At 38.9% G+C, this 19259-nt stretch overlaps 2 protein-coding genes across 2 annotated transcripts; both read left to right on the forward strand.

Moving 5' to 3' along the window:
* Positions 1-2458: 2458 nt before the first annotated feature.
* LOC121963294 (palmitoyltransferase ZDHHC7-like) lies at positions 2459-15077 on the forward strand. Its single transcript, XM_088079596.1, has 8 exons — positions 2459-2652; positions 4552-4638; positions 5907-6212; positions 7064-7188; positions 7589-7685; positions 8238-8319; positions 9324-9454; positions 10437-15077. The coding sequence occupies exons 3-8, from the start codon at positions 5913-5915 to the stop codon at positions 10614-10616; spliced, it is 915 nt and encodes a 304-aa protein (XP_087935722.1). The 5' UTR covers positions 2459-2652; positions 4552-4638; positions 5907-5912; the 3' UTR covers positions 10617-15077.
* tmed6 (transmembrane p24 trafficking protein 6) lies at positions 10696-19119 on the forward strand. The gene is made up of 5 exons (XM_088079598.1): positions 10696-10835; positions 15420-15803; positions 16623-16749; positions 17793-17971; positions 18766-19119. The coding sequence occupies exons 2-5, from the start codon at positions 15492-15494 to the stop codon at positions 18997-18999; spliced, it is 852 nt and encodes a 283-aa protein (XP_087935724.1). The 5' UTR covers positions 10696-10835; positions 15420-15491; the 3' UTR covers positions 19000-19119.
* Positions 19120-19259: the final 140 nt, after the last annotated feature.

The raw sequence follows: 19259 nt of genomic DNA on the forward strand, positions 1-19259 counted from the left end.
CAAATATCAACCAGTTTGATTTATACAACTGGCCTGAAATAGTTAAAATAGTTTAAATATCAGTCCTCACCCTTGACTGGCTTCACAAGTATGACACCGTCCAAACTGTCAGGATCTGTCTCCGGGGATGGAGTTGGTTCATACGGACATGGATCCACAGATGATAGGATGTCATCTATGAGGCCTGGTGGATGCCAGTCATCCGGGTGAAGGACAGGTGTGTCCTCTTTAACCTCTGGTTGGACAGGGATCCTTCCCAGGGCTTTTTTACTAATCCAGGACCTGACCTTCTGCATCACCGGCTTTTTTGCCTTTTGAAGAAGCAGTTTAGTCTCTGTAAGTTCTCCTTTCAAATTATGGATCTCCAACGTCTGCTTATTGATTTCTTTAACGAAATGACTGGTAACGTTGCTGAGCTCGAACATTTTGTGTTCGTGCTGCAGTTGCTGACGTTGCCGGTCCCTGACGTCATTCTGGTGGATCCTTTGAGAACTACTGAGATTTGTCTTTAAAGAGGCTATCTTACTTTGAAGCTCCTCCTCAGTTTCTTTGTCTATCTTAACTGAGTCATCATTGTCAATGTAACGTCTAATAAGCTGAGTGAAGCTAGCTTTTAATTTTTTAAAGTCTGACAGATGAGGTTTGCATGCATATAGATCCTCTTTGAAACGATGTAGTTCAAGTTCCTGTTTTCTAAAGACATTCCTTTCCCTAGTGAGTGCTGACACCGCGGCCTTCTTTTGAAACTCAAACAGGTTATTTTTCTGAGCCATGTCCTGTTTCTCGCGGGTGGTCTTATTAAGTAACTCTTTTGTCTTTTTGAGTTCGTTAAGTTTCATTTTCAGTTCCTCTTCTAGATTTTTGTTATTTGTACTTATATCCTCTAATTTGACTTCTAAAACAGCTTTAATGTCCTTAAAATCTATAGCCTCTTCTACTGCTTCTTTTTTTTCTTTTGTTAATTTAGCTATCTCCCTTTTATTTCCTTTAAGTAATTTCTCTTGATTTTGGACAGTCTCTGTTAAATCGTAATTGTCCACTTTGAGATCTTTAAATTTACGGCTAATTTGTCTGACTTCCTCTTCCAACTGATATACTTTGGACCTATGTTCACGATTATCATCTATGTTCTTTTGTCTTGCCATCTTTAATTTGACTTCTAAGTCAGTGATGTACAAGCGCTGATTTTCAATATCTGATCTGAGGCAAGCCTCTTGCTTTCTATACTGACTTATCTTAGACATACATTCAGTTTCAATATTTTTGACCTTGGCAGCGTGTATTTCTTCCTGCTCTTTTAACATCTCATTTCCTGTTTGTTCCCATTTCACCTCCTCCTCTGCCACCCTCCTATCAGACTCCGCTGCCAGTCTCAAGAGATCTGACTCTTGTTTCTTTTTTAATTTGTCAAGTGTTTTGTTGCACTTGTCCTCACAGGCGTTAACCTTTTGTTTGAGCTCTTCCTCAACCTTTATAATAGTTTTACGGGAGCATGCAAGTTTTCCCTCTACATTTGCCACAGAAAGTTCAAGTCCCTTCTCATTTTTCTGGTGGACCTTCAGTTTTTTTGTCAACTCCTCAATTTCCTTTTTGGCAGATTGTAATTCTGCCTTGAGGTCAACATTTTCTCTCTGCAGAGTGTCTCTTTGGACATTGAATTCCTTAAAAGACGCTCTCCAGTGCTCGACTGTTGCCTCGAGTATTTCTTTCTCCCTCTGCCAGTTTTTTGTGCTATTAGACTCCATTTCTATCGAATTGTAGACGCAGTAACCGCTAATACTCTCCAACTCTAAAGATGTGGCAGGGTCAAGGATAAATGTGTGTAAGATATGACCAGTAATCTACCTACTACCTTAACACAAGGGCCCTCCGCACAGCAGCTGACCTATTCCTGCCAACTTTCTCTGCTGTTTGTGATGTCATCAGTCTTTATGACATCATTGCATTCCATAGAAATCACTTTATTTTGTGTGACATATTCCGTTCTTAATTACATCATCAATGCTATGACATCATAGCATTCCTAGAAATCACTTTAGTCTTTGTGACATCATCACGTTCCATTCTGAATCACATTTCATCTGACAACCGGTCCTGGCGCAATGCATGCCGGTTAGATTTTTAAAAATTCTTTCTATTTTTTTTTTAATTTCCTTAAAATAAAAAAAATCATATCCCTTAAAATAATGGCAATAAAAATAACAGAAATTAAAGTAAATATTATCAAATAGAAGATTTCAAGTCTTTCTTCTAAGTCATGCAATAATCTGCGATAATCTCGCGAGACCTAGGTGGCCACAGATTTAAGATTTATATATATATATATATATACACACATACATATATATGAAGAAGGATATATAAGAAATAAGGAATATCTAGCGGCCACACGAGGGCGACACGAGCTGATCACACAACTGAAAACAAACTTGGACACACAGGTGAGATTTGTTCCCTTGTGGCGGGTTTTCGAACCACATGCTTGAATTTTACCAGAGCAAAGACTGAAAGGATGAAGCAGGTTTGTCTCATAAATGTCAGTCTGTTCAAAGAGCTCAGCGGCTTCCTCCTGCTCTTCACAGGGAGCTTAACGGGGCCAAATCAGAGTAATTAATAACGTCTGACCAGAGACTCGTTTATGGTTTTCAGAAGGTGAGTTACGAGACTTTCAAATTATTATAATAAAAACACAAATGTCGAAGCTGAAGATGAATATGTTTTCGTTGGAACATGCTAAACATCTGTTTCTAGAGAGATTGCCGTTTATAACCCCGTTAATGTTTACCTATAGTATAATTTCGGTCGGATCAATTGAATTAACCTCAGTTTAATTTACAGGTTTTGTGTTTGTTTAACTGTCAGGTCCTCGATGTCTAAATAGCGGAATACACCGCTGGATAAGCTAGCTGTTAGCATTTAGCTATCTGAGCTCATCTAGCTACATTAGTTACGGTCTTGCCGCTGTAACGTAACTCTTACGGTTACACGGTTATTGTTCGTAACCTGTAAACTGTTTTATCGAAGTTGGATCATTTATAGAAAGCTTCATGTGATTCACGCATAATCTTGCAGCTAATAAGCTAACGGTAGTAGTGGGTTAGCTGGTGGTAGGACTGATGCGCTAACTTGGCTCTCTTCATCTTACATAAATATTGTCTTTTAAGAGTCTTATATGTCACGACGCTTCTTCATTGAAGAGAGCTAAAATGTGGCTAACGTATAACCTTACGACTAATGAGTAAACTATATATGTAAGTGGCCTAGCAGTCTGCTAGGTTTGTTATGCTAGCGTGGCTCGTGTAACTAAATCAGCTGGTGTGCACAGTAATGTTACCGTAAAGTAACATTTGTATAGTCCCTGTGTAAAACCATTACATTTATTTAAGTTATTCTTTTTATAGGGAGCTAAGTGCCAAAGTGTAATGTAAACTTTACAAGTGGGTTAGCAGTCTGCTAGAGTTGTTATGCTAGTGTAGCTAAATTAGCTACTCTGCAGTGATGCTACTGTAACATAACTTTTATCGTAATAACGTCCCCATTCGGAACCATTCGCATTTTATTGAAGGTAGACGAGTTATAGTCAGCGAAATGTGATTGTGGTATAATGTTATAGCTCAGAAGCTAACAGCAGAAGTAGGTTAGCTGGCTGCTAGGTTTGTTATGGTAGTTATCCTTATGTAGCTAAATTTGCTAACATTGATGTGTATCTATAAACACCCCGTCGTTTGCAATCCTGCTTTATTAAAGTTAGACCAGGGATACTAAACCTGCTTTGTTTAGGGGCCACTTTTACAAACTGACAAGGGCCAGAGGCCAGTCACAGCAGACCCATACACGTTTCAAGGATTTTAGGACGCTTCTAGTATTTTAGGGTGTTTCTGGGATTTTAGGATGTGTCTTGGATATCAGGACATTTCTAGGATTTTAGGACTTATATAGGATTGTAGGACATATAAAGGATTGTAGCACGCTTCAAGGGTTTAAGGACGTTTCTAGGATTTCAGGACATTTCCAGGGTTTTAGGAGATCTCTAAGATATAAGGATGTTGACAGGATTGTAGGATATTTCTACAATTTTAGGACATTTCTGGGATTGTTGGAAATTTGTAGGATTTTAGGATGTTTGATGGGACCTCTGTCGGTGGGTGTGGGGAATCCCCCACTGCCACTTTTTTTGGATCATGTTTTGATGTTGTTCTATGCACTATGGCGAGTTGTGTATACTAAAAGTACAGGAACAATTCCCAGTATCACTTTCTTTATTGTGAATAAAAAAATGTTTGGAGGCCACCTGGCACCATGTTAGGGGCCAGATTTGGCGCATGGGTTTCAAGTTGAGTATCACTGTTTTGCTGCATCTTACATATTTTTTTTTTTTCAAAGTTAAAGTGAATTTTGCTGATGCACGCTTTTACTTAAGTAAGGCTCTGGATGTAGGACTTTTACTTGCAGTAGAGTATTTTCACAGTGTGACATTAGTACTTTTACTGCAAAAAAGTGCCCAAATACGTCTTCCACCACTGCTTGAACTTTTGCCTCTGTTGTCCACAGCGATGTGAGCCAGAGGCCAAACAGCGTGTGACTCCATGGGGCAGCTGGAAGAAAGGAGATAATGCTTTAAAGTAAAGGCAATTTCAAGTAAGTCAGTGTGCATCATCCCAACTCTGACTTCATTATGCTGGACTTCTCTAGAGCCCAGTATACACTGTGTGATTTTGGGCTGTCTCAGAGGAAAGAAACGTGGCTGATCGTGGCAGAAACGTGATGATATCTTTGGTTTTGGCTCTAGAAGGGTGGTCCCACGATGCACAGTGAGAGAGGTTCAAGGATGGCTGTTGTCAGTGTCGATCGATCAAAGACAGCCTGGGATAAAATCATAACAGTGTCAGAATTTGGGATGAGAATCTCACTGTGTGATTGCTGTTACGACCTACGTCCACTAACCAGCCAACAGAAATGCAGCATGAAATAACGCACTGATCAGAATTATTTATCCCGTTTCACGTTCTGTGACAATATATGACGTCAGATAAGATCAGCCCGGATACAGAAATAAGCAAGGATAAATTTGAAGCATGCGTCATAACTAAATTGTACAGAATTCCAGACGTTTAGTCTCTTAAGTGTAAAAAAATCCCTTTATCTATAAAAAACCCCTACAGCGACATAAATCCATGATGCCAGAGATAGTTTCATGTGCTGGTGTGGTTATATTTCAGCAGCTACCCTATTATGACAAGAATAACATTTTACATGTAATTTTTATGGATTTGTTACAGATATATCTGTAGAGTCATCATTTGGACTACATGAGAAACACGAGAGAACGCAGTTAAAATAACCTAAAGCCTAAAGTGACTTCATCACATGCCGTGTTTTGTCCCTCCAACATTTCCAAACAGCAAAGTATTAAATGTTACTGTAATGTGAGACCAATGAAAGCTGCAAATTCTCACATCTGAGAACTTGGAAATAATACATTTTTTGGTATTTTTCCCTGGAAAGGTATTTTAAAGATTAATCGTTCGTAATAGTTGCCAATAAATGTAATGTCAATCAAGTAATTTTTTGCTCGTGTTTTATCAGGTACTTGATTGCTACAGCTCTGAAATAATTGAATCCCCTCAATAACAGCTGGTTGCAAACTTCAGTTGTTTTGTTTGTTATTATTGTGAGGCATTTATTCTTAAAAATTGTTTTTCTTATGTATTTGTTTTATTTTAAGGGTGTTATTTGTATGTCTTTTCAGTATTATTTTTGTTCATATGGAAAAGAATCACGGTATTATCGTGTGCTATGTTTCAATATGATTCTTCTCAATGGAGACATTTAAAAATACTTTTTAAGCAGATAACTAATATCAGTATTAACTGACTTTAACCTTTTGTCCTCGAATTTCTCGTCAGGGCACAATGTCCTCAGGCCACAGACTGAGGGACGTGGAGCAGCAGCGCCCCCTGCTGGACGGGGAGGAGGTGGTAGAGAGGAGCTCCCACAGCGAGGCGAGGCGGCTCTGGTTCATCCAGGACTGCTGCGGGATGGTGTGTGCCTTCATCACCTGGTTCCTGGTCTTCTTCGCTGACTTTGTGGTCACCTTTGTCATGCTGCTGCCCTCCAGGAGCTTCTGGTACGCCGTGGTCAACGGGGTGCTCTTCAACAGCCTGGCTGTGCTGGCGCTGGCCTCCCACCTCCGCACCATGCTGACCGACCCGGTGAGAAAGCCGAAACGGTGTGTTGGAGTCATACTAAAAGCGTACCTGCTGAAAAAAGCCGAAAATGGCGTGAACCAAAAAAATATTTTGATTTATAAAACCATGCGTGCAGCTGCAAGTCTGCAGTATTTACAGATACAAAGACAATTAATTTATTTATGTCCAACATGTAAAAGAAAAGAGAGAAAATATACAAACAAGCAAACAGACAAAAAAGTAATACTTACAGACGTCGAAAAACATAATGTAAAAGAAAACGGTCTGACTTGGTTCATACACTCATACGAGTCAGAAGAATGACAGACTTATTTAATCCCACACCTTCTCCGTAAGTCATTGAATTTAATTAACAGCTTCCTTTTAATGAATTAAATATGTGCCTACACCCACATTTTAAAATAAATGTATTTAATCAGTCACTGGATTTAAAAACAAAGCAAAACTGATCATCAGAAAAATGCTAAATATCAAATCAGATAATCAGCTGATGATAAGTCACTTTACAGAATACAGTGTATTGGCACATAAATATATGTATTCATGACTTACATTTACTTTTGATACTGCAGTACATTTATCTACCACTCAGTGGGCGTATCCTTAGTGACTTCTGCGTGCTCTGACGTCATGTGCCTCAAAACTTCCTGATGATCTGCTCAACTTTTGAAGAGTAATGCGATGCAACATTATTTTAAAGCCACATCGCCCAGCCCTAGTATCAGTGTTTACAAATGAGATCCCAGCTGATGAGTTTTAGTTTAATGGCAAAAATAGAAGCTTTAAGTTGTAATTAACCCTTAAGATGTTTCCTGTTCGGTCTCCTCATTGTGCTTTCTTCCTTCTCTCCTCAGGGAGCCGTTCCTAAAGGAAACGCCACCAAGAAGTACATGGAGAGTCTGCAGCTGAAGCCGGGCGAGGTCATCTACAAATGTCCAAAATGCTGCAGCATCAAACCTGAGAGGGCTCATCACTGCAGGTGAGGAGGCTCAAACCACAGACATGCATACGTAGACGCCGCACTGACCGTGTTGGCCGGCTGCTGCGATACGTCCGTGCGTCCACCGTATTGGATGTGGCAGGTCTGCACTGTAAACAAAAACAAGTAGACGTAAAAACTGTGGTCTTCTGAATAAAAAGCACTAATGTTTACTGACTCGTTTTATATTGATTTTATTCACTTAAGTACCAATAATGATCATTTAGAAAAAAATGAACAAAATCTGCAAGTCAAAATAAAACACCGTAACTGGCAGCGAGCCTGCTTTCGTGTCTGTTTTGTGTCAACTTCTTAATTCTTTTCTTCCTTCTTTCTTATTTTCTCCTTCCTCATCAACAACTTTTCTTTTTCTTCTTTCTTCTTCTTCTAACGTCTTCAGTATTTGTAAGCGCTGCATCCGTAAGATGGACCACCACTGTCCCTGGGTCAACAACTGTGTCGGGGAGAAAAACCAGCGCTTCTTCGTCCTTTTCACTGTGAGTTCATTTCCTGTCGTGTCCACTCACTAATGCAACATGCACAGATGTTTTTGTTTATTTTTATCTTGTAAAAAATGAAAGTAAAGGAAGAGCATGTTAATTTGATGGAGAGAAGGGTTTGTTTTCATGAGTATAATGGTCATTTTGTTGTGTTGCTGAGTGACTCCCATATCTTTTTTATTTTTTATGTTTTTTTTTATGTCTAATCCGGACAGTCGGTCCTCGTCTGCTGATCGAGGAGGCGTCGATGGTGACAATCTGTGTGTGAATAGATTAGTCTGTGTTGAAGCTGTTGTAGCACTTAAATCAGTAGTTAGAAAACACTGCAGTGGATGGAATAAAAAATCTAGAGGAAAATAATGAAAATACAAAGAGCATATTTGTATGGCACAATTTCTCACCTGCTGCATTCAAACGTCTTTCGTTGCACGTAAACTTTCAGTCACTCGTGTGACGCGTTTTGCCGCAGAGCAGACTGAACCCGATGATGAACAGACTGTATTTGAAAATCTTGTATTTGAGGTCTGTTAACTCGTCTCTTGTCCACAGATGTACATCGCTATGATCTCCAGTCATGCTCTGGCTCTCTGTGGATACCAGTTCATCACCTGCATCAGAGTCCAGTGGAGAGGTGAGACCTGAACGCCACTCAGACTCCTAATTTCAACTACACTTTCTTTATTTTTCAATTATTTATCTCCTGTCAAGGGAGGAGGATTAACACTTTTGCACAGAAATATTAGAATAGCATTTTAAACCTTAAATGTACAGGCCAGTATTAATTTTTAGAAGTTAAGTTTATTATTTTTGAATGTATCCATGCTAAAATAACTCAATTTGAAACAAACTACACCGAGAGATGCACTGATGCACTGCACACATATATAAAAGGTATAAAGGTATATATTTAACTATTTCCCCCGTATTTATTAGTTGATGTGACAACTTTTAAAACACTTTAAAAACAAATAATTTGCTACTTTGTTTCATGTTTTGCATACAAATTTTGAAAAAAAGGGGGGAAAAATGAACTTTTATTTAGATTCAGTATGTTTTGAACGCTCTAAACAAGTCGAGTCATTGAGTAAAAACTCAACCTATAAAAATGTCTAAACAAAACTTTTAATTCTGTTCTTATTAGAGGTTGACTGATATTGTTTTTTCAGGACCGATACTGTTACTGATTATTAGTACTTAATGAGACCGAAAACCGATTTATGGAACCGATTTGCATTAAAATAAAAAATAAAAATCTTTCTGTTAATATTTAGAATTTGGATAATAACAAACTCCAACACAAAACTGTGTGTAAAGGTCAGAAACAGATACATTCAACATCTCATACAGCAAGTTTTTATGAAGTCAAGTGAAAATTTAAATAAAAAATGAATAAATAAAAAGATCTCCCTGAGGTTTTACAAAGTAGAAGTTCCCCCTGTGCACTTAAATTAAAGTGCGCATACAGACAATTGGCAAAATGCCACATATCGGCCCCAAAAATCGGCCAGGCTGATGATCTGTCGACGGCTGGTTTTTATACCGTCATTTTCACGTTGGTGCTGCTTCACTTTCACGCAGCGACTCTGTCGCGGCAGAAGTCAGCTGTAGTTCACAGTGTTGTTTTTCCGTGAGCAGAGTGCAGCGATTTCTCTCCTCCGGTGACGATGATGCTGATGATCTTCCTCTGCATGGAGGCCCTCCTCTTCTTCACCTTCACAGCCGTCATGTTCAGCACTCAGCTCCACTCCATCTGCAACGACGAGACGGTGAGGACGTAAACTCGCGCTGTGTGCTTTCTGTTGCGTCACCAGTGTGTTAACAGGTTTTCACTGCTCGCTGCAGACCGCTGTTAGTTTCTTCTGTGTGTGACGAGGACGCCTGTTTGTTCAATAAAGTTTTCTCTCTACAGAGGTTACTGTGTAGCTTAGAACGATGAGGATGTGTGTCTGTGTTGGTAAGGAGGTTGTGTGTGTGTGTGTGTGTGTGTGTGTGTGTGCGCGTGCGCGTGCGCGCGCGGCTCAAGGTTATGTGTGTCTGTGTGTAACATGGTTGTGTATCTCTGAATGTAATGTAGTTGTGAGTCTCTGTCTACTAAGGTTGTGTATCTGTGAGTGTATTTCTGTGTGTACTGATGTTGTTTATCTCTGTGTGTACTGAGGTTGTGTATCTCTGAGTGTAACGTGGTTGTGTATTTCTGTGTGTATTGAGGTTGTGTATGAGTGTAACGTGGTTGTGTATTTCTGTGTGTACTGAGGTTGTGTATCTCTGAGTGTAACGTGGTTGTGTATTTCTGTGTGTATTGAGGTTGTGTATGAGTGTAACGTGGTTGTGTATTGAGGTTGTGTATGAGTGTAACGTGGTTGTGTATTTCTGTGTGTATTGAGGTTGTGTATGAGTATAACGTGGTTGTGTATTTCTGTGTGTATTGAGGTTGTGTATGAGTATAACGTGGTTGTGTATTTCTGTGTGTATTGAGGTTGTGTATGAGTGTAACGTGGTTGTGTATTTCTGTGTGTATTGAGGTTGTGTATGAGTGTAACGTGGTTGTGTATTTCTGTGTGTATTGAGGTTGTGTATGAGTGTAACGTGGTTGTGTATTTCTGTGTGTATTGAGGTTGTGTATGAGTGTAACGTGGTTGTGTATTTCTGTGTGTATTGAGGTTGTGTATGAGTGTAACGTGGTTGTGTATTTCTGTGTGTATTGAGGTTGTGTATGAGTGTAACGTGGTTGTGTTATTTCTCCATCAGGAGATTGAGCGTCTGAAGAACGAGAAGCCGACGTGGGAGCGTCAGACTCGCTGGGCGGGACTGAGGTCGGTGTTTGGAGGTCAGCCGTCGCTGTTGTGGATCAGCCCCTTTGCTGGACTCAAACTGCCAACGTTGCTCCACAGACGCACCTGGAGGGGCGGGGCCGAGTTCTCCGTCTGACAGGCCGTCACTCAAACAGACACGGTGGAGACGTTTGATGGAGGCGATGAACCGGCAGAGTCCAGCTGGATGTGCAGGTGTCTGTTTCTGAGCTGCAAGGAGCAGCATGCATGGTGTCCATCTCTAACGCTTGACCTCTGACCTCCTGTCAGCTGGAGGAGCATCATCCCTGCTGGAGGAATACATCTAACCCAGTCAGACCGACTGGAGGCGGATGCTGTGAGTCCACATTAATCACTGGAGGAGTCTGAATGTTTTGTCTTTTTCATGTACTCATGAAGACGCTGGCTCTTTAAACGGTTACTGACTACAGAATTATTATTTGACCAGAAATCATGAAATGTGTTTCCCCAAATTTATTGGAACCTCGAACTGATGTTTATGTCATTTTAGAGCTTGATTTGCACTGTGTGCATCAACAAGTCAAACAAAGATTATACAATTACGGTTATAATTTTTCATTTCTGTCGATTTAAATCAGTGATACTCAACATTAAGCCAGTGGACCAAATCTGGCCCCTGATAGACTGCCGAGTGGCCCCCCAACTATTTTCTAATTTATAATAGAAATAAAGTGATTGACACTAAGAATTGTTTTCATCCTTTTAGTCTCCATAAGGTGTCAGAGACATAAAACAGCATCAACATAGAGCTTGTTGATCAAAAAAAGAGCCAGAGGAGGATCCCCCACACCCCCGACAGAGGACACAGCTGAGACACTGATGTCCTAAAGTCCCAGAAACTCCCTGTAATCCCAGAAACATCCCAAAATCCTAGCAACATCTGAAAATCCTGAAAGTGTCCTAAAATTTTAAAAATTTCCTAAAATCTGAGAAATGTCTAAAATTCAATGAAATGTCCTAAACTCCTAGAAATGCTGCGACTGGCCCCCGGCCTCCTGTCATTTTGCAAAAGTGGCCCCCAAACAAAGAAAGTTGAGTATCCCTGATTTAAATAACTTGTATAAATATATATATACACATATATATATCTTTTTAAAGGGTGTCTGTGGAGGTTTATTTTGTAAACAAACTAAAGTTCTGTTTACATTGAGAGTTTCTCACGAAAACTCGTTTGGATCTTTCGGGTCCAAAGAATGTTTTCAACTAATTTCCTGCCTCATAGAACATTTGCAGAGCCGATCATTGACGTGTTTCGAATCGGGTATTGTTTGCATCCGTGTTGACCAGCGTTGTTTGTTGCTGTATTTCTTGGCGCAGTGAAAACTGAACATCAGTGGAACAGAGTCACACAACACTTGCAGGAACGTGGACGGCGTCACCCGTGTGCTTTTTGCGTCCTCGTGACGAAACAGGATCTGATCCTTGGTGCTACTGGAGCTCTAAAAATCCACCTTTAAGAAATCATGTTATATGATTAAAAGCAAAAAATCAAATTGGAACATAAATATTTCTTCTTCCCAGTATTTTGAAAACCCTCCTAAATAAATCCAGCTCTCTGATTTTTTTAATCCCAAATTCCTCTTAAAATCGTATTTCTTTTCTTCCTTAAGTCACTGACTGTTGTGTTTGCACATGTGGCCTATTGTTGTCTCATCATTTTTGTTCGTTTGTTTGTTTGTTTGTTGGTGTGAGTATTCATACTCAGATTCACCAGATCGATTACTGCTTGTGGACAAACGCGCTCACATAATCGTATCTTTCCTGACGCCTCACGTGCTCAAAGCGCCGTTTCTTTGTGACTTTTATTGTTTGGAAAATGTAAACATATCTGTTTGTGTGTGTGTGTGTGTGTGTGTGTGTGTGTGTGTGTGTGTGTGTGTGTGTGTGTGTGTGTGTGTGTGTGTCGAGCCTCGCTGAGTGCCGGTTTAACATTCCTGCTTTGTATTTTTTGTTTTTTATCCGAGTACAATCTGTTACAAACCGTGCCGACCAATCAGGACTGGTCGTTTTTCTCCACCATGATGAACCTCACAGTGTTTCTCTGCTTATCTCATGCTGCTGCTTCTTCCTGCTCTCTCAGGGGAGTTTTCTTTACTCATTATTCTCTAAATCATCTTCCAAAAAGTCTCAGAGGGCGATAACACCGAGATGCGTTATGCCAGGCACAGCTGCTCCAAAAACGCCATAAAACAGCTGGGAGCGCCTGGAGCGGGGCTGTGTGTGCGTGACCAAACTCTGCAACTCTGCACCTTGAGCTGAAAATTTGATGTTTTAACTTTTATGTGCGCCTCAAAAACATCCAAATAAAGCATCGCACAGCAGCGAGCAAGGAGCGCCTGACAGACGCGCCATACCACAGGGAAACAGCGGTTTAGCCGGCGATGCTTCTCTAGCGACGTGTCTCGCTGTGATCGGCCCCTTAAAAAGGTATTTTACCACTTCAAATAAAATCAGCGGTTCTGCAGGTCCTGGAAAAGTCATGAATTGTCTTAAATATCAAAATACAAACCCTAAAATGTAGTCTAATTTGCCAGCCTATAGAGCCCTTTTGTGAAGCTGGAAATGTTGAGTACCCCAAAGTTTGATGTTATAAATGTATAGTGCCGGATTGTAACATGCATAAATTGGGCAATTTGCATAATTTTGCATAATTCTCTTCCGAGGAAAAAACATTTATCAATTGTGCGTCGACGTGATGGTCTGTGATTTTAAACGTAAACTTCCTGCATTGTTGTACTCATGTTTTTCTAAGTATTGCAATTACAATTTATAACTAAGTTATTGCAATTATCAAGAAAAAGAAGTAAGTTACTTGTCTAATTCAGTCAATTTAGTGTTCTCTAAACATTTGAATTGAAAAAAAAAATTCATAAAAATCTGCCCAACTGCAGTTAAAATGTGCAGACTTCTAATATAAAAAAAACCATTTTCAGAGTTGAAAATATCAGAACATATGCAAAGTAGCATCCAGCAGTTTCTTAATATATTTGGGGCCTGTGCTACACATTTTTAACAATAAAACTTTGGGGTACTCAACATTTCTATGTTGACTTTGCTGGAAAGCAAAAAAGTGTCCTTTAAAGAAAATTTAAAAGGATTTGGAAGCTTTTTAAAAATTCTCTTAAATTTCTCTTCTCTGAGGAGAGTTGAATCAGCGCCGTGCTGGACGCATCTACTCGGATACTCTCTGTTTTAATATCTTAAACTGGTGTAAACATTTTATTTAATGCACCTAAAATATCCACTGTGAGAGCGGTGACGTCAGGGCCGCACCTCACGCGTGCTCGTGGTCTTCTTCTGTGGTGTGTCATTACAAAGTTACATCGCCAGCTGCCGGCCTGGCGTGCATACTGCAGAGTTGCCGGCTGTTTTTGTCAATCCGTGTACACGAGAATCGTTTTCACAGTGTTATCATATAAACGTGGATTTTTTCTAAAAAATGAAAAGGAAAGTCTTTTCTGTTTTTAGTCGGGTCCTTCTCGTGGCTTAAATTTAAACCCGTAAGACTTACGGATGAATTCGAAGTTTAGCAGATAATTTAGAGAATCTGACTTTTCAAAGAATGTATCTGAGCCGGAGCGACTGTACATTTGTTTTCTGAGATTTTCTGTTTCCATTTTTCAAGACATTTAGAATAAACCGAGTTTCTCTCTACCTCTTTAAAGAATCGGCTTCTAACTGGTTGTTATTTTTGTGAAATACTTTATTTTATTTTTTCTAGCCGTACACATCAACACCGAGACATCCTGATCAACTACAGGCCTGTTTGTAGTTACATTTACTTTGAATATTCTGTGTTCACTGCTCATAATGACAGGTCAGTATGCTAACACACCAAACTATGATGGTGGCTGTGATGAACATTGAACCTGTTACACATCAGCATGTGAACATTACTGCAGACACTTTAGATTTAACCTGTGTCCTTTTTTCACTACCACTGAGATTATCCTTATTATCCTGATTTCTTTCAACGCTGGATAAAAAGCAGTGAGCAACTTGGTGTTAAATGTTCCACAATCTGCAAGGAATTAGGAGATTGAGAAGATTTTTTTAAATAGCTATGTTGAACTGTCTTGGGGATGAGAAAAAAAGCTAGGGAAACCGTATTTGTAATTACATAAAATAAACATGGTCAGTGTTCCCTCAGATATCACGGTGCACAGATATCATCTTTAAAAAAAATTAAAGGAAATCAAAACATTTAATTCATGATTTTTTATCATTTCTGGATTTGTGTGTATATATATTTACTCTGTTCTATGTACTTTTTTATTTTTATTAGATTGGATTAATGTTTACTGGCCGGTTACTTTTTCTGCACCTTGTTGTCATTTATCTTTCGTTGTGTTTTTCTGTAAAATGTTAATTAAGCAGGTTTTTTTTTTGTTTGTTTGCTTCTTTGTTTTTTCTTCATTTTTGTTTTTGTTTGTTTTCAAGTTAAAGGGGGGTCCGTTTGTATAAGCCTCTGCTCTCTTGACCTCTCCCGACACTTTTTTTAATCTGGATTTTATGCAGTTTTTAATTGTGTGCAAATAAACTAAACTAATATTTAAAATTATTTTACAAAATAATTATTTTTTTCCAGGTTTTTCTTTTGTTTTTGTTATAATTATTTAATTGTTTTCTTTTTATTTTTAATTTTCAGGTAATTTTCCTGTACTTTCTACTAATTCCTTGCTGATATTTAAAATTATGTTATGAAATTATTAGAATTTTTATGCACTTTTTCATGTCATTCTTTTTTTTCATTTATATATTTATTATTGTTGTTATTATTATAACTAATTTTCAGGTTTTTTTTTTTTTTTACTAATTTCTGGCAAATATTTGGGTCATTTCTTCTTCTGTCGCTGATTGTTATTGAGGGTTAACTATTTCCTTTTATCCTCTCTCTCAGTCCTGCAGGGTGACGGTTATTCCTCTCTAGCACAGTGACGCCATCTGTGCGGGCAGCCCAGTTTTCCCACTGATGGAGGCGACATGTTGGTGCCAGTTAATCATTTCTGATCTCCACGCAGACTCCACCTGCAGCTTTCCACAGAGAGAAGAGCTCTGTGTGTCCTCAGACATGTTCCTCGGGATTCCCGTCTTATTTCTCGTCCTGGTGTTTTGGGGTCCGGTTCACGGCGGGCCCAAGACAAACCCCCACCCCGACATGACGGACCAGGAGCTGTTCTGGGGCAGCGACCAGTACGACTTCTCGGTGGTGGTTCCCGCCGGGGGGTTGGAGTGTTTCTGGCACTTCGCCCACCGAGGAGAGAGATTCTACCTGAGCTTCATGGTGAGAACAAACGCTCGGGCCTCAACAGGAGACTTCACTGTGGTTACTTCATTTCATTTTATTTTGTTTTATTATTTTATTTTATTTTGTACTTAATATATTTTTAAGCCATTGTAAATGTGGTTTCCAACCTTAAGTATTTCTCTATACGATTAAATTTCATTACAAAATGTTTTCTAACACTTAATCAGTCAGAAAAGCACAAACATATCAGAAAATACAAAAAAAGTCTTTTACAACTCAAACTTGAACTTGAGCAGAAAATTCTTGTGTTTGTATCGAAATCCAGTCAGGCAAAGTAAGAAGCTCACAGAGAAAATAACATTTTCAGACCTTTTATGTTCACTTCAAATTTATTTTTTTTAATGTATTTCAGTGGTGTTTTCATATGTTATGTACTGTACTAGTATTTTTTATATTTCTAATTTATACATTTTTTGTGTTTTTTTTTTAATGTAGTGTAGAATTTTTATGTGTTGTATTTATTTTATACATTTTGTACTTTTTTTATATATATATATAGTAAAAAAAAATATTGAATTAATTTATTAAATTTTATTTGTTATTTTTCCATGTATTTAATATACACAGTTTGTACATTATTTTTATATGAAGTGTATAATTTTTATATATTTCTAACTGCACAACTATTTTATATACTCATATTGCACTAGTTTTTGCACAAGTGATTTCTATATAAAGTAAAGCAGTTTTTTTTATACGCATCTCATACATAATTATTTTTCAGTACAGTATTTTATAGAATTGCAAATTGACTTTATTGAACTCTGTCTCTCGCGTGTTGCCGTCTGTCTGTAGGTCCAGTGGGTGACGGGAGTCGGCCACGACAGACACCTGTCCGTCACCGTCAACGCTCCCAGCGGTCTCATCGTGTCGACCGTCGATGATGCAAAGGGTCAGATCAACTTTGAGGCCAAGGAAACGGGTATCTGTCCGACACAAACTGCTGGTTTTATTTTTATGTTTATTAAGCTGCATTATCTCATTACAAATATAGTTTTTTCCTACACATTATTCCTTAGCTTTAAAAAAAAACAGATCAGTAATAATAATAAATATAAACCAAGGTTAAAAACCATAATAAAACAGACAAACAAAAAGCAGAAGCAAAAGAAAAAAGTGAACGGGGAACACTGTTCCTTAATCACTTTTAAATTCCTTCTAAATAATGTAATGAGTAATTAACTTAAATGTGTGTTTATTAATATGATAATGAAGTATATAACGTACTGTTACTATACTTCTGAACACACATTTCTAAGTTGGTTACCTTTAAAAAATAAACTGGTCCAACACATGTTTCTACATTATTTAAAAACAATTTTAAAGTGATAATCAATAATAAATACATGTTTTACCCAGTCTTTCTGCTGGTTTATACTGGGGTCTGCGGCTTCAGCCAGGATGCTTTCACCGTCTTTTTTGCTGTTAATCCTCAGTAGATATTTAATATTTCTGTGTGACATATCAACTGGATCTTAAAATAATGTCAATACCTAATAAACTTTTGATTTCCTTTTTAATATCTTTCCAGTAGTCGTGATTTTTGGGCAGAAGATGTGAGTGGCGTCTCCGACCCCCATATTTAAAAAATAAAATAAAATCAGTGTGTTCAGTGTTCAGGTTTTAATGATTTAGATTAATAACATTCTTTTTTAAAAAAAGGTCAACACATACATTTTGATGTTGTGGTATTTATCAGAATCAGGTTTTATTGCCAAGTATATCTGTATATATATATATATATATATATACGAGGAATTCGACTAATATAAATTATGAAAAATAGAAAATAAAAGACACAAAATACAATCAGCTGCAACATTAAAGTGATGAACACGTTAATAATTATAATGTCAGCGTTATTAACCGTCTTCTCTCCACCTTCAGTGCAGACGCTGGATCGGCCGCTGTGATGTCACATCCTGTGTGTGTACACTGTGTCTCACTTGTTGTGCGTCTCCGCAGGTTTCTATCAGATGTGTTTGAGCAACTTCCACAATCGCTTCGGCACCATGCAGGTCTTCCTCAGCTTCGGCGTTTACTACGACGGCGTCCAGGACCCCGCCAAGAGCGAAGAGGAGGAGAAGAAGAAGAAGAAAGAGGAGGTCAGCAAAGAGCTGAATGACACGCTGAGCGTCATAGAGGTGCGCGCACACACACACACACACACACACACACACACACACACACACACGCATCAGAGGGAAAGTGTTGTGAAAGTAGTAATACCACACTGTGGAAGTACTGTGTTACTGTGAGACGAGGATACTGCACTGGTTTTGCAAAACGACAGTAGGCCAGTCACATGTTTCACGTAGTTTAGGACATTTCCAGGATTTTAGGAAAATTCTAGAAATGTAGGACGTCTCTAGGATTTTACGACATTTCCAGGATTTTTGGACATTTCTCAGATTTTAGGACATTTCTGGAATTTTAGGACGCCTCTAAGATTTTAGGACATTTCTAGGACTTAAGAACATTTCTCGGATTTTAGGACGTCTCTGAGATTTGAGGACATCAGGCTTTTCGCTAGGAGCTCTGTCAGTCAACAAGCTCTATTTTGATGCAGTTTTATGCACTCAGACGCCTTTTGGAGACTAAAGGAACAAAAACTATTCCCAGTTTCAGTCGCTTTATTTTTTACTCTGAAGTCGAGTATCCCTGCTGTTAAAGTCCTGCGTGTTAATTAAAATGTTAGTTATTGTGATTGATGCATGAATGTAAAAGCAGGATTTCACTGTCGGAGTTTTTAAGGTGGCGCTCACTTTGATGTATAAACTGATATTTTTATTATGGATGAATCAGCTGATGATTTTCTCCATTAATTGATGAACTGGTTTTTATTAATGGTGAACATGGTGAGAAACGTTGGTCACATTGAGCCTAAACTGGCACCGTCTCAGCGTCACTTCGCTAACACTTGCAGCGTCTGTTGCAGGACGCGACTCACAAAGTGGAAAATTACGTCTTCCACATGTTTCGCTACTACAACTTTGGCCGCATGAGGAAGAGCACCGACTACTTCCTGCTGCTGTCCAACTCGCAGTACGTCACCTGGTGGTCGATGGCGCTCAGCCTCCTCATCGTCACCTCCGGGTACCTGCAGCTCCTCTTCCTCAAGAGACTCTTCATCACCAAGACGAGCGGCGAGGAGGAGAAGCCTCGCTGCTGACAGGAAACACCTGCGTCTGTCTGCCGGCAGGACTCCTGCACGCCTCCTGCTCGCATTTTAATTCTGTTCTTAAATTTCTTTTTGAGGCAAAATAAACTTCACTGTGGGATGATGACAGGAGCAGTTTGTGATGTTTCCCTCAGACCGCTAAAAACAGCCTGCGGGCGGATTTATTTTATTTCGTCTTGGTTTATTTGCACACGTGTATAAAAAAAGACAGTAAGAAAAAAAGCCTGAACATAGTACAAAGAGAAAATAGT

This window comes from Plectropomus leopardus, chromosome 7, assembly GCF_026936395.1.
Source record: "Plectropomus leopardus strain MGB_pleo_1.0 chromosome 7, ASM2693639v1, whole genome shotgun sequence".
Classification (NCBI taxonomy): domain Eukaryota; kingdom Metazoa; phylum Chordata; class Actinopteri; order Perciformes; family Serranidae; genus Plectropomus; species Plectropomus leopardus.